The sequence below is a fragment of the Sturnira hondurensis genome, unplaced genomic scaffold (assembly GCF_014824575.4).
Source record: "Sturnira hondurensis isolate 20B ecotype Veracruz unplaced genomic scaffold, ASM1482457v3 Scaffold0010128, whole genome shotgun sequence".
Lineage (NCBI taxonomy): Eukaryota > Metazoa > Chordata > Mammalia > Chiroptera > Phyllostomidae > Sturnira > Sturnira hondurensis.
In genome coordinates this window covers 1,363,165-1,377,944 of record NW_028082759.1, presented here as the reverse complement: position 1 = coordinate 1,377,944, position 14,780 = coordinate 1,363,165, and the positions used below count along the sequence as shown (strand labels likewise).

The 14,780-nt window shown below is 34.6% G+C and overlaps 1 protein-coding gene across 4 annotated transcripts in view; it reads right to left on the bottom strand.

The window, feature by feature from the left end:
- Positions 1–14,780, bottom strand: part of SPOCK3 (SPARC (osteonectin), cwcv and kazal like domains proteoglycan 3) — a 300,836-nt gene that overhangs the window by 17,388 nt on the left and 268,668 nt on the right. For all 4 annotated transcript variants that reach the window (XM_037058254.1, XM_037058252.1, XM_037058253.1 and 1 more), the window contains one exon: positions 10,102–10,221. In XM_037058254.1, coding sequence (XP_036914149.1) covers positions 10,102–10,221 — 120 coding nt within the window. The remainder of the gene's footprint in view (positions 1–10,101; positions 10,222–14,780) is intronic.

The following is a 14,780-nucleotide window of genomic DNA, read 5'->3' as shown; positions in this document are numbered from 1 at the left end:
GTAATATGTGATATATTTTTTTCTGGCTGACCACAGCTCTTAGTCCCTGGATACCTGGAGATCCAATTTTACTGCTGGGGTTTGCTTACTATTCCAAATGGCCCTCTTGGAAAGCATTTACACTGATTCTTATTCATATGGCTTAAATATTGTCCACAGTAACTATTCTTGTATTTCTTGCCCATCCCCACAATTCCAAAGCAGCAGTAAGTTTCCTTTGCTTTGACAGCAAAAAAAATAAGCAGCTCATGACTACCCCTGCATTTCAGACTTCCCTGGTGAAATTCAGGCCATAATTCACTCGTCTGTCTGGGAACACATATAAAACTCTGAGTTGTTCTGTTGAAATCCCTCCCTCAATTTGAAATGAAGGAAAGCACCCTCATCTCTTCTTAGAGGAGTCATAAAATCACAGCAGAGCTCTTTCCAAAGAAACCCTCTTCATAAATGCTGTTGGCATCTTTGCTACCTTTATTCTTTTAGATCTTCCTTTGCCCATATTTTAAGGGCAACTGCCTTCCATCTATGAAACTCCTTCACACTGGTACCTAGAACAGTGTTAGTTGAATAAGCAAGGATCAGAAATTTGGAAGAGCCATCTTTAAAATTCTTCCCACCACATCATCCCTAAAAACAGGATATTTGAACAGAAATACAAAAGTAGCACTATGAGTAATCATAGAATATGGATGGGGCATTCCAGGTAAAAGAAACAGCAAGTATAGGGAACTTAAGATTTGTGCAGAAACTATGGAACACAAAGTCTTTGTAATAGAAAAAATAGCTCTCAACATTCTCTGAATGTTCATGCTATTGCAGAAAATAGGTTTATTCACTTCTAGAATGCAAGCACATAATTGTTCTCTTCATCCTATGAAATAGCAAGCCTATTTTAACAAGTGCATTTGCTTAAACAGCAGATATATTAGCATAACTGAGATTAACAATTAGATGTAAAATCATTCAAATGAGAGAAGACACTCAGTAAATGTGGATTTCAAAACACATGGAAAATAGTTGAAAGACTGTCCTTAATCGTGATGAGTTGATATTTTAAATATTACTGTAATTGTTCCTCCACATTAAAACAAAAAATACTGCCACATTTGGTGAGAAAGTGGAATAAACAGGAATAGGTAATAAAAGTAAAGTACCATTCTAGCCCATACTAGGTTCAATAGATTCTCCTAGGTCTTGTAGATGCAAAGACAAATAAGACAAAAATCCTGTCTTCAACTTGTCATTTAAATTGCTATTTTACATTCTTTTTCCAGTAATGGCTGAATAACATTCACTATCCATAAGTCTTTAAAATCTACACATAACTTTTTTATAAAAAAGAAAGAAATATAAGAATGGATAAGAAGCAGGTCCTTTTCTGGTAGAAAGTCCACATTTTGAGGAGGGGGGTTATACGGCATGAGTTTCCATTTTTCACGGTGTTTTAGCCTGATGACAGAGCTGACACAGCAAAGGGCAATAGGGACACTGGTGAATAAAGATTGCAGCTATTCCAACCTGGACAGTCAGAAAATTGTGTACAAACACTGAAGAATGAGGGAGAAATCCAGGAAGGAAAGGAGCCAGAAAGCCAAAGACCGTCTGCCTTAGACTGTGATGGCCAGTCCACCCACACGTGCACATAGTAGGTCACCTCCACCAGAGGCTACAGTTCTGAACAGACCAGAGCTGGCTCCCAAGAGAGGTAGTTTTCCGTTTGAGCCCCCCAAAAGTAATCCTGTGCTAAAACAAAAACCTTGCATTGGACTAAGGTCACGTGACAAAGCAGCCCACAATTTAATATCCACAGCATCTGGGACACCATCCATCATTACAAGACATATGAAGCACCAGGAAAATGGGACATATTCTTAAGAGACAATCCAATGAGAACAAATCTGAGATGACCTAGTTGTTGGAAATAGCCCACGACTAAAATAGCCATCTTAAACAACAACTAAACAACTAAAACAACTAAAATAGCCATCTTATTGAAGGAAAACACATTTGTAATAACTGCAGTGATAGGAACTACAAGTAGAGAAATAAAAATTAAAACAAAGAACAAAATGAAAATTTAAGAACAAGATAACAAAGAAGCCTGTATTTTTTTTAAAATCACTAGATGGGATCCAATAGCAGAAATGAATTTACAGCAGAAAAAGTAAACTTGAATATAGATCAATTGCAACGGTTTAAGTGAGGAAAAGCAACATAAGAAATGAACAGAGCCTCAGTGAACTGCTAGATAACATCAGAGTACAGTATACAGGTAAACGAAGCCCCAAAAGAAAAGGGAAAGATGGTGCGGAAAAGAACTTGAGAAAATTATGTAGACATTTTGTTCAAATATCTAAATTTATTAATTAAAGATATGTGACAGTATTCGAGCAGAATACACAAAAGAAGGACATTCCTAATCAAACTCTTAAGAACTGAAGATAAACACCGAATGTGAAATCAGTAGGAAAAGAACGACACATCACAATTAAACAACAATTCAACTATAGCTTGACATCTTATCAGAAATTTTACAGGCCAGGAAGGGTTGAAGAATATCTTTAAATGATGAAAAAGAAAAAAATTTTCAAAAATCTACATCCAGTAAAAATATTCTTCAGGAATGAAGGCAAGGACTCCGTGCTTTCACCTAGGGAGGAGAAAGTTTAAACAAGTGTTGCTCCCACACTGAAAAAATAAGAAAACTTTGAATAATCTATAAAACTATACCTTTTATTTTGAACTGACTAGGGACTTTTTCTCCCATGGCAATGAAATGATCAAGAATCTAAAAAAGAGATAGAAGCCTCAAAGAAGAGATAGGATGAGAGCATTTACCTAAGATATCCACTGAACACTACATAAACTAACAAGGATAATTCAGCTAAATTCTTCAATAAATTGATAAGGGTTGAGTGCAGACTCGCATGGCAGTAACTAATCCTTGTAAACTGCAAAGGGAAGAGGATTTTAGTCCACAGATCTCAGCAAGTGCACTCAAGGAGGATGTGGGGCTGGGTAAGAGGTGTAAGAAAGACCCCCAAGAGCAGAAGCTGCTGCGAGGAAGGTGTAGAAATCCCCTACATCTTCTTTCCTACATCCCTTACGGAAAAAAGCCTTAAGTTACTGGGGAGAGCAGAAGGTTTGGGTACCCTTTGGACACAGGTGGGGATAAACTGCACCCCGAACAAAGGGAAAGTAAAAAAACAGCTGTCCCTGAGTAAGAAATATTTCAAGAGTTCATGAAAATTTCTCCAAAATCAATGAAATAGCACAAACCGTACAAATAAACACCAAACAAAAATGCAAAGCAAGCAAAGAAAGAACCTAGACACACCATAGACAAGCTGTTCAAAACCCATGATAAGGAAAACTCTTTCAAGAAAGTAGAGGCAAATACATATTTTTACAGAGAAAATAAAAGGAGAGAATGCCAGCTGACTTCTCAGTTCAAACAGTGTAACACAGAACACAATGGAGGAACATCCATAATACTACACTGGAAAATAAAACAAGGTTCTTAAACCAAAATTCTTTACCCAGAGAAAGCTCCTTTGTAAAAAGCAAAGAAAAATACCTTTTAAACAAATAAAAAATAAGAGAAAAATTATTTAAAGTAAATATGAACTGTAATAAAGGTTAAAAAATGCACTTCTCAGGAAGAAAAAATATGATAGCAGACAGACTTGGATTGCTACCAAATAGAAAAACCCTAACAAATTCGATAGTAGCATAAAGATACATACAAAATTTATAACTTTATTCAAAATTGCTTTAAAGGATAATGTCTAACCTAAATTTATTAACAATGTATTATGTGTTTGTAGCATACATACAAGCAAAACATATGTCAAAATAGCACAAAAGATGCAAACGACTGAGAGCTGTATTTTCTTCTAATACATATGGAATCCCAAATGTAATTTGAAGGTAGATGGTGACAGATTAAATTTCTATTTTGTAAACTTTAGGGCAACCATTAAAAATGTCAAAAGATAAAAGAAGTAAACCAGGAGCATAAATAAAATCATAAAAATATTTCATTTGCATATTATAAGGCATTCTAAGAGAGAAAATGGACACAGTAGAGATGGAAAAAAGAGAAAACAACTAGCAAAAAGTTTGACTGCAATGAAATCATATCAATAATTGTATTAATTGTAAATGGTCTAAGCATATCAATTAAAATCTGAAAAACATCAAGGTAGATAAAAGAGCAACACTCAATTATACATTGTCTTGAAGGAAACCATTTTAAATAAAATGGCATGGTGCAGGTTGAAATTAACAGATTGAAAATATATGCCACACAAACTCTAGTTGAAAGACAGTGAGACTAACTATATTAATAACCTCAGCATAAGGACTGTTACCAACCAAAAAGGGATGTTAAATAATGATAAGTAGTTCAAAGAGACATAACAACCCTGAATGTATGTGTATTTAAAATGAAGCTTCAAAATACATTTGAGAAAAAAACTAATAGAACCAAACAGAGAAATAGAGAAATTCCCAATTATATCTGGAGACTTCGACACTACTGTAGATAATCTGTAAATAATCAATAAAACAAATAGAAAGAAAACAGCAAGGGTATAGAAAATCTGAAAAAACCTTATCAATAAATGAAATAATTTATACCTATAAAACACTCTAACAGTTAATAACAGAATACATGTTCCTTTCAACTGTATATGACACACATTCTGAGGCAAAAACAGACCTTAACAGATTTGAAAAAACAGAAATCAAAGTATAGTATCAGAACATGACAGAATTAAAATAGAAATAAATAACAGAAGGAACTTTGAATAAATATGTAAAGCACTCAAACAGAAAATACAGACATAAAGAATAAATGTGGATTAAACATTGCGGAGATGCCATTTAAATTCTTGAGGAATTATGATCAATTGCAAGTCATATCTCATATCAATGAATGTGGAAGGTGTAAAGTTTGAAATGCAAAAATATATACACTAGAAGACTGCCTAGGTCAATTAATTTTTTTAAGACATTTGTCTTAAGAGCACAAACTAAGAACTCTGAAATGAATGTGTGGTGAAAAATTATTTGCAATACAATAAAAGATTAAAAGGTTAAAATAAATGTTTATGTGCATGTATGAGGAAGAAGGGCAGAAAATCATATATATCAGATTATTAACATCTTTACCTTATGTTATACAATGTTTTGAGCCATTTAATTTCCTCTTTATTCATCTTTTCTCTTTTCCTTCAGCTGTCACTTTTGAGGCTTTTTAAGACATCTATAATGCTCACATTCTATGCTGTGTATTACTCAACCGGCATTGGAGCAAGATTCAATAGAGTTAATGCTTATGTTATAAATGACCGAAAGCATATGAAATACATGTGATGTAGAAATGTATGTTTTGTTTTATTTTTCTGCACGAATTTAAAAATAGATATATTTGCTTGTGTCTTTTTTTGACGGGGGGAGGTGTTTCACCTTTTACGAGATTCTAATAATTTAAATTACTGATTAAATGTGCTCTGAACACCCTACATGGTTATATTTTGAAAATAAAGCATGCATTTTGTTGAAAACAGAATATAACAAAGTTGACAATATTTAACATGCCCTGTGAGGATCAACCTATTTGTTAATGATTCCAAGGCTTCCAGTGGTAATAGTAATTTCCTCTTTTGGAATAATATAGTTCCTAAAGACCAGAGGTTCATTAAGAATGTGGTGTCTAGTCCTGGCTGGTGTAGCTCAGTGGATTGAGTGCGAGCCTGTGAACAACACGATTGTGGTTCGATTCCCAGTCAGGGCACATGCCTGGGTTGCAGGCCAGTTCCCAGCAGGGGACTCATGAGAGGCAACCATACATTGATATTTCTCTCCTTCTCTCCTTCCCTTCCCCTCTAAAGATAAATAAATAAAATCTTATTAAAAAAAGAATGTGGTATCTAACAAAACACCGGGTAATTTTCCAGGGCTGAATAATGTAACAAAACAGAATTATTATTCTCTTGCTACCTTCATAAGTGTAGTTTTAATTTATGTAGGATTACATTAATATAGCTAAATACAAAGTACATTTTTTATAAAACTATATAATATTTTCCAAATATTAAGAGAGTATCTTAGTAGTAGTAAAGTATATAATTAAATTTTACTACAGAGAGTTATTCCACCTACCTCATAAAAGAAGAAAATGTCAGATGTCTCAATAATTAGAACCAAATAAGCAATGATCTGTATCTTTTTAGTACTTGAAATAAAAGAAAATTTATCTTCTAACTTTGTAAGTCTTTGTTTCTAAAAGATGAAGTCCTCCCCTATACCTAGAAGCCTCCTTATTGCATTAAAATGGGGTATTGCCTCTAAGCCCTCTGATTTCAAATTCAATCTTCCTCTCAATGTGAAGACAGCACCACATAGAGTGAGCAATGTCTTGGGAAGAAATTAGGATGTATTCATTTGCCCTAGGGGTGTAGGTAATTCTATAATTTTCTTTAACTGCGGAGACCATGTGGTGTGTAGGAAAGCAAAAATAAGATGTTATCTTAATCCGAGTCAGACTCTTAATCTGAGGACTTTGCATATGATTGTGTGTAGTTATGCTTTCCAGACAAAAATTAAAAAATTAACACATTATGTCTTTTAAAAAATAGACAGACATAAATTCAATTGCAACCATATTTTAAAAAACCTATGAATAATATTTCTGTTCTTCAATTTTTGGAGATTTAAATAATGAAACATAATATCAAGTTACACAGATTATAATGGCACAGCATGTATGTATTGAAAAAGAGCCTGAAGAAGCGTTTTCATGGTATAATGATAAAATCAGAGGCTAAATTTCTATATCCATCACCTTCTTATCATAAAACATATTAAAGTGTTTTTTTTTTTTTGCTTGTTTGGTTTTTTGGCTTAAGTTTGCTTTCCTGTGGTCATTCTTCTCTCGGTGATAGCTCTAAAATATATTTAAACAAAATATATCCAAGAATCCAAGAAGATGGATATTTTAAAATATGAAGTAGAAGATTTAGTTGTTAAAAATTATGGTAATCTTTGTCAGCTTGTTTAATTTCTTTAAAATTATGACATTAGTTCTTTTTTCTCAACTGAAACCATTTAACTATGAAACATATGCCCTATCCAAGATTCAGATAAACAATTGTTGGGAACCGCTCTGCCTGGTTTCAGGAATTGTAACTACCCCCCACGGCTAAGGATGAGTGAGCTACCTCCAGAATGCAAGCCACAAGGAGACAAAGCTTGTCTCTGGTAGCAAACGCTGCCTCTGCTTCCTCCCCTGCCCCTAAAGCTTGGTTGATAGTCCATGATGGGTAAGACTCCTCAGAGAGAGGGGCAAGCTAAGCCAGACACCTTCATGGAAGGACTTGGGAGGCTGCAACAAAGAGGAAGTGATGGACCCTTGCCCTCTAGCTATTCTGACATAGCCTGAGTCCCCATGTCCTCTGGGAGAAGCGCTTCTTGGCTCTAATCCACTTAAGCCTGATAATCCATGATGGGGAAGGCAATGCAGCCCCTTGCCAGCTAGAGCGGGATCTGGGGTAATCTGGCATAAGAAAGAATTCCTAAAAGCCCTGTGAAGCCTGCTTCGATAAGAGTGCTTTCATTCATATGTTAAGGGTCTGAGCAGGAAATGAGAATGTCTCCCAAAGTTTCTGCAACCCCCTTTCCTGACAGACACTGACTCAGACAAAGCCCCCAGGTTTCTTTGAAATGTTACGTACTGTTTGATCCTTGTTGCCCTGTATTCCTGTGTATTACAACCCAATAAAAGCCCCTTGAGGAAGGGGCTCCTAGCCTTTTTCTTCTGAGAAATTGGCCACCTCTCTTCCCCAAGCAGATCATGTCTTGGTAGTGTTACTTTCATCCATGGTGGACGAAGGTACTTGCGAGCAAAGTCGCCCCCACAAACAATCAATTATTCCTGGGTAATGGCTATAAAATTCTTTATATAACAGCTGTGATAAAATTTGGTCAATTAAAAATTCAGGTGAATTAAAAGCTCAATATATCCCAGACTAAAATAAAGTAGCTACTAGGAAAAAGCCCCTACCATTTTCACTATACCTTTAAAATGCTTTGACAGGGGAATAAATAATGTAAATTACGTAACAGTGTTACCATGTTAGCCAGTACATGAGGCTTGACCAAACTTTAGGCAGGATTTCCCCTCCCTAGACTACTAAACGTTGGTTTTCCCAGGAGTCTTACCACAGGTGAGAGCACTGGGATGCAGAACATCTCTGCTTAACTGCTCAATCTGAGACTCTACTGACCACAGAGAGGGAGATTCCCCGATGAAGGCCTCCAGTTTTGCCTCCTACCACTCTGTCCACTTGCTCTGCGCTCCCTCAGAGGCACTGCTAGCTCTGCTTACCCCTTCCTATGAGAGAAAAGCCTTTTTCTGTTTGAGCTGAAGTTCTAGCAAGGCTTGAGGCTGTTGAAGCCTTGCTCTATAGTGATACTTTAATGTATTGATTAAATATTGACATCTTTATTGAATTTACGGGGGTGACGTTGGGTCATAAAATGATACAGGTTTCAGGTGCAGAGTCTATGATACAGCTGCTGGACACGGCACTGTGTGTTCACCCCTCCAACTCAATCTCCTCTGTCTCCACTTGTTCCCCTTTCGCCCTTGTTTGCCTCCTCCAACCCCCTTTCTTCCGGCATCACCACCCCATCCTCTCTGTCCAGGAGTCTTTCGTTTAAAGACTCAATGCACACCACTTAGAGGAAGTATTACAAATTAGACTAGTTTACTATGGCTTATTTCATAAAAATAGCTATAACTTCAGAGTTATCAGCATGAAGTACAAAGTATACCCTTTTATTCTATTTAGATGTGTTTCTCCTAAACTCATATAGCCATACTGATGAATAAGGTAGTGTTATATCTACAATGTTCAAAGTTAGAAAAAATACATACTTTTTTACAAATTAAATTGAAGTAAGAAAAAATGCATTTCGACAGTAAATGTGTTTTATAGTAAGTTTTCTTGAAATTTAAATATAATTTCCAAACTCTTTCGGTAACTTAAAACTTTATTCTAATTTAATTAATATATATTTTTATATGTCCAGATAATTTCTAACAATGATAAAACACAAATACAAATGTTTGAAATTGCAGAGTCATTTGATGAGAAGAAAACAAGTACAGCATTTTAGGAACTGTGGATTATGAGTGAATGTGCCATCTTATGAATGGTAGTTTAGAAACATATTTGAGGACTGCAAGTGAGAGTGTATGGGTCATGACGCAATTCCAAAGGAAACGCACTCAGGGCTTTCTCTGTCACCTACGATTATCGCCCTTCCTCCTCTTGGCCTACTGTAGATCACATGCTTCCGTCTTTGTTAGCTCTCCAAAACTAAGCACATGTTTCGGTGCCTCTCTTTTACATGCATTAAGTGTAATACATATTTTTGAAAATATAATCATATAAATTATTTGTTTGAAAAATGTGAAATTTATGAAATTATTCATAACAAGCTCTTTATTTCAATTTGCATTTCCTATTTCCAAGGAACTGAAAAACACTTTGGGGGGACTATACAGATGACAAAAGAATCATTTAAGATTCGCAAACCCCTTATTTTTTTCTTCTTTTTAATGAGTTTAAATTTCAGTGTGTCATTGAAAATATCCTTTTAGTCTTCTCTCATAACTGGGTCAAAGTAGAAATGTCTGCAAAGCAATCATGAAAAGGCTAATTTTGGGGACAAGGGCACTAATTGTGCTCTCTAAAAATCTAAGTGTTCCAGAATTCTTACCTTTATTTCCCATGTTGTTCTATTCTTTATCATATCTATCAAAACACTGAAAAAATATTCCTGCTCTTTCAATTCAGTGCGGAGGATAAACGCTGTCTCTGAAGGATATTCATTTTTCTACCAATCAGATGTATTTTTTTTGCTTGCAAAATATTATAGGTGTACTTGGGAGTAATAACAATATTCTGATTCTTGTTCAGCATCTAAGTGAGGTATAAACCTTGACAATATTTTTTTGATCTAAGTGATTCATTGGAAATAAAATCCAATATCAAAGACAATGGGACATTTCACATTTAGAAATCTTACTGCTTCGCTCCGGCCTCAGTAATGCTTTGGTCTTCTTGTTTTGGCTTCCGCTTTCATGAAGGGCCTTGAACCAGTCCCGCAGCCTGTTTGCCACTTCCCGGAACTCTAGGTCACCACAGACTACAAACAAATAGCAACAACACAAATCTTGAATAATAACTTAGCAGAAGGTCAATGCTAATTTTCAAATGATGCCAGTAACAAAAATGTAACAAGGACTAAAAGAAAAAAATGCAATAGAATTACTAATCAAGCTTCAGCTTTTCAAACACTAAAAATAAATGTGTTCCAAACACAAGATGTAATACAACATTTTATTTAACAAAGGAAAATTAGTAGTAGAATTCTGCTTCCACTCCTCCATAAACTACAATAGCAACCAAAGGTTTTAAGACCACATAAATTGGTCAAATGTTTATGTACTGAACACTTTTGTCATGGTGAGGTGGTAGGTCATCTGGGGAAATAAGATTGAAAATTCTAAATGAATACTTACACATTTATTATTGGCCATACCTATTATAATACACTATAAATTATGATTTATAAAGATTATAGAATATATTTCATACACATATTTATGTATGTACATGTTTATATCTGTGTGAGACTAAAATATGGTATGTCAAATTCGGTTATTTGTTGCCAAAATAATTTGAAAATATAAGAAATACTTACTTACAATTTTAACAGGGCATCGTTACTGTTGGCCTAACTCCTCTGTGAGTAGCAAATGTGCGTTTTCCTGTACTGACAATCCTTTTTAATAGTATTCTTCTTGTTCATTTTGTTAAAATAATAATTCATATAATAATGTTATAAATGTTACGCGACACATTTACTACATACACTGTCTTATATGTTATATGTAAAATAACATATCTAACATTTTCAATGTTATATACATAGATTAACATGAATGACATGAGAATATAGAATAAAATAATATAAGATCATTTTTAGTATTAAAAGAAATAAAATTCCAGATTAATAGGATCTTCCCAGGACCCGATAAGGTGGTTGACACATAACTGCCACTCACTATCCTATTTCAGAACGCGGGGTGGGGGAAATACTACAACCTGCTTGTAGAAAGTAAAAAAATTGTCATGTAAAAAGAATAAGGAATCAGAATTTTCATTAGCAACACTATTGAAAAGTGCTGACAGGCAAAAAGACAATTGAAAAATTACTTTGTATTTTATACTGAGAATCCTATACCCAGAAAAATCAAGTGGTAAAGTATACTAAAGAGATTTTTAAATATACAAAATCCAATAAACTAGCCATGCCAGAAAGTTACTAGACAATGAGACACACCAGACAGAACCAAGAAAGAAGATGGCGGAGACCCAGGAAATAAAAAACTTGAGACGAAATTGAAAGGAATTTCTAGGAAGCTGATGGAGAGAAATCTTAGCATGCATGTTGTATGCCCAGTGTAGAAGCAGGTCTGAAGAGCCTTGGTCAAAGACAGAGCAACACAGAGAATTCATTAGAAAACAGTGAACTACACTGAAAATCAAAGAAAGCCTCACCTTTACGATAAGATGTACAATGGCAGACATCGAATGATTAGACCATAAAACTTAATATGAATATTTACTCTCACTGGGCATCTGTTTAAGCAACATGCAGGCAAGAGTCTTTTGATCCTATAAACATCTATGCAGAAGAAAACAAAAGTTCACTTGAAGAAAAGGAATCCTTCTACATATTTATATATGCATTGTACATCTCAAGAAGTATATATTTATATGTGCATGTGTGTATATATGTACATGTGTGTGTGTGAAGACTAATTATCTCTCCAGTTAGGGGAACTAGATGAATGAAGAAAAGTGGTATGAGAGAGTCTTATTTTTATCATTTTTGTCTTTGAAAAAAATGTATGTCATATACTTGCATTCATATTAAAAATAAACTAAAACATCTTAAATTTCTGCAAAAAAACAATTACAATATATCTAATCCTTGATCCAGAAATTCCCCATCTTAAAAAACAGTCATACATGTATATTATCCATATACAAACTCATTTAACTTTACAATATTATTTATTTGGCACTTTGATAACAGTAAGTGTATTAACGAAGTGTCCCACTGTCCTTCAGCCATGATCTAGTGAGAATAATCAAGTACATACATCCAATGAAGCTCTATGAGTCATTAAAATAGTTAAGGAGCTCACTATGCACTGATATAGAACTAGACTCACAACGTAGTTTTTGTAAAAAACAAAATAAGGAGCAGAAAAGTTTATATAGTAAACTTTCATTTCTATAAAGAGATGAAAAATGCATTTCCCGCTTTAAACAAATTAACATTAAAAATTAATTTTATTTCTCTATTTCCTATATCCCTTATTTTTTCCCGACCCACACCCAACAAAAAACGAAGTTGTACCTAATAAAATATTTGCTAAAAATGATAAAAAGTTTGCTGAATAAATTAGCACAAATTTTATACTTATGTGTACTTTGTGATGGTAAATTTTAGTGATATAGTACTTACATATTTCTAATGAAATATTTGTGATCTCATATGATTTTTTTAGTTTAAGAAATTTATATTTAAGAAAAATAGCATTTAGAAAAATTACCCAAATATGAAACTTTATACACCTCTATTGCGTGCCACACACACCTTAGCTTCAGTCTTTATATAAGGTGATACAGGTGCTGTAATGGAAAATTTTAGGAATTGAGAATCCTGTGATAATACTGATCATAATTATAATAGCAGTTAACACTGCATACTGTCAGAATGACTTTAAAGACAATTAAAGACAATGTTTATTCCTTATTAAAAAACTATAAAATCAAAGCTAGTGTTTTTTTCCATTAAAGTGTTAGGAAAATGTTGCATTGAGAACTGTAGAACTTGCCTGAGGTCAGTCAGGCAAGTGTCAGAACCAAGTTCTGTATCCAAGAGTTAGAATGCAGAGTCCAAGGTCTTAACCTTTACAGCAAACCACCTCAGTAGCAGCATGATGCCAATTAAAAAAAAACAAGTCAGGCACTGCTTCACTCCCAGCCTATCGATTCCCATTTCAGTGTGATCTGACTGCGGTGATGTGACCTGAGGATCACTGCAGACATGCAGAGATATAGGTTAGCAAAACAGATTTATTTTTTTATGTATTGATTTGAGAGAGAGGAACATCAGTTTGTTGTTCTATTTATTTATGCATTTACTGCCCACTTCTTATATGTGCCCTGAATGGGGGCAGAAACCGCAAACTTGGTGCATCGGGACAATTATCTACCCAGCTAAGGCAGACAATAACACAAAAGCTATATATAACTATATCTTCTTGACTTCGAAGGATCATGCATCTTCAAGTGCAGCATTTAATGTCCATTCAAAGCAGACCACACAGACCTCATGGAAATACCAGCTACCACGTATTCCACAGCAGTAACAGGACCCGTGGTGGACACGGTTGCTCTGTAGGACTTACCTTTCCTTTGTCCCCTTTTTTTAGAGAGAGGGGCTACAATGGTGTCACTCATTATTATAAACCCTGAGTCAAACGTCCTGTCACTCAACAAAAGAAAATACGTAGCATAAACAATATTGGTACATAACATTATTTATAGAATGCCATTTCTACTTCACTTTTGACCAAATCCTTTATTACAGACATGTTCTGATAGGCATAGGACCAGTCCAGTCTCATTCTTGTACGTATTTGGTAGTCATCAGCAATGTACTACTGTTCTTCTCTAGAATAAGTCAATTAATGTCTATTCTTTATATTTTCCAAAAGTTCTGCTACATGGTTTTCTTCCTCTAGAAATAATACATTGTATTTATATGGCATGAAATGCTTTTAATGAGATTTCACATTTGATTTTAATACCTAGCCTGGAAGATTAAGTAAATAATAATTATTTTTATAGCTATGAAAACTAGGACACTGAATATAAATGACTGCCCTAAATTTCATAGCCAGTAGTGCACCAGAACAGTATGTGGTGCTCATTGATCTAATTGTATTTGTAGCCAGGGATTTATAACAGAATAATACATCATAATGACATAATAAATATGATTTTAAATTAAACTTGAATCAAAGAAAAGCTAGGTTTCAGTGTGTGGTTTTTCTGTTGTGTCAAATTATTAATTAGAGCATGGTGTTATGTAAAGCAAATGAAGGAGAAGGGAAGAGGTCTGGAAATTTTAAAGTTACAAGTGCATTTACATTCATATGCACACATACACACATACGCACATACTTGGCAAGATAAAACATGCACTAGAATCTGTGGGGATAAAGCCAGAAAAAAAATTCTAGAACCTGACACAAAAGCAGTGGGGGAAGACTAGAGCAGAAGATCGTAAAGGAAAGGGGAAGAGACCTGGAGGAGCAGTCTGACATGCCTACCATCTGCCTTACGGAAGTTAGTGAGAGAGAACGTCATTTGAAATGGATAACATTATTTTAAACGTAAAGAAAATAGAGAGGGACTTCTTGCAAAGCTGAGCAGCACAGCACTTAGACTAGCTGGGTGGTGGATTTCCAGATGAATTCATCAAGCTCAGCCCCTGCTCCAGGAGAAGCAAATCCAGTGGGTGGTGTCAAGAGTAGGGTAATTTGATAAAATAATCTCTGATGGGCAAACTGTAAAAACATATCATACTACTAATAAAGGTGGTTGGAATATGAAATGATA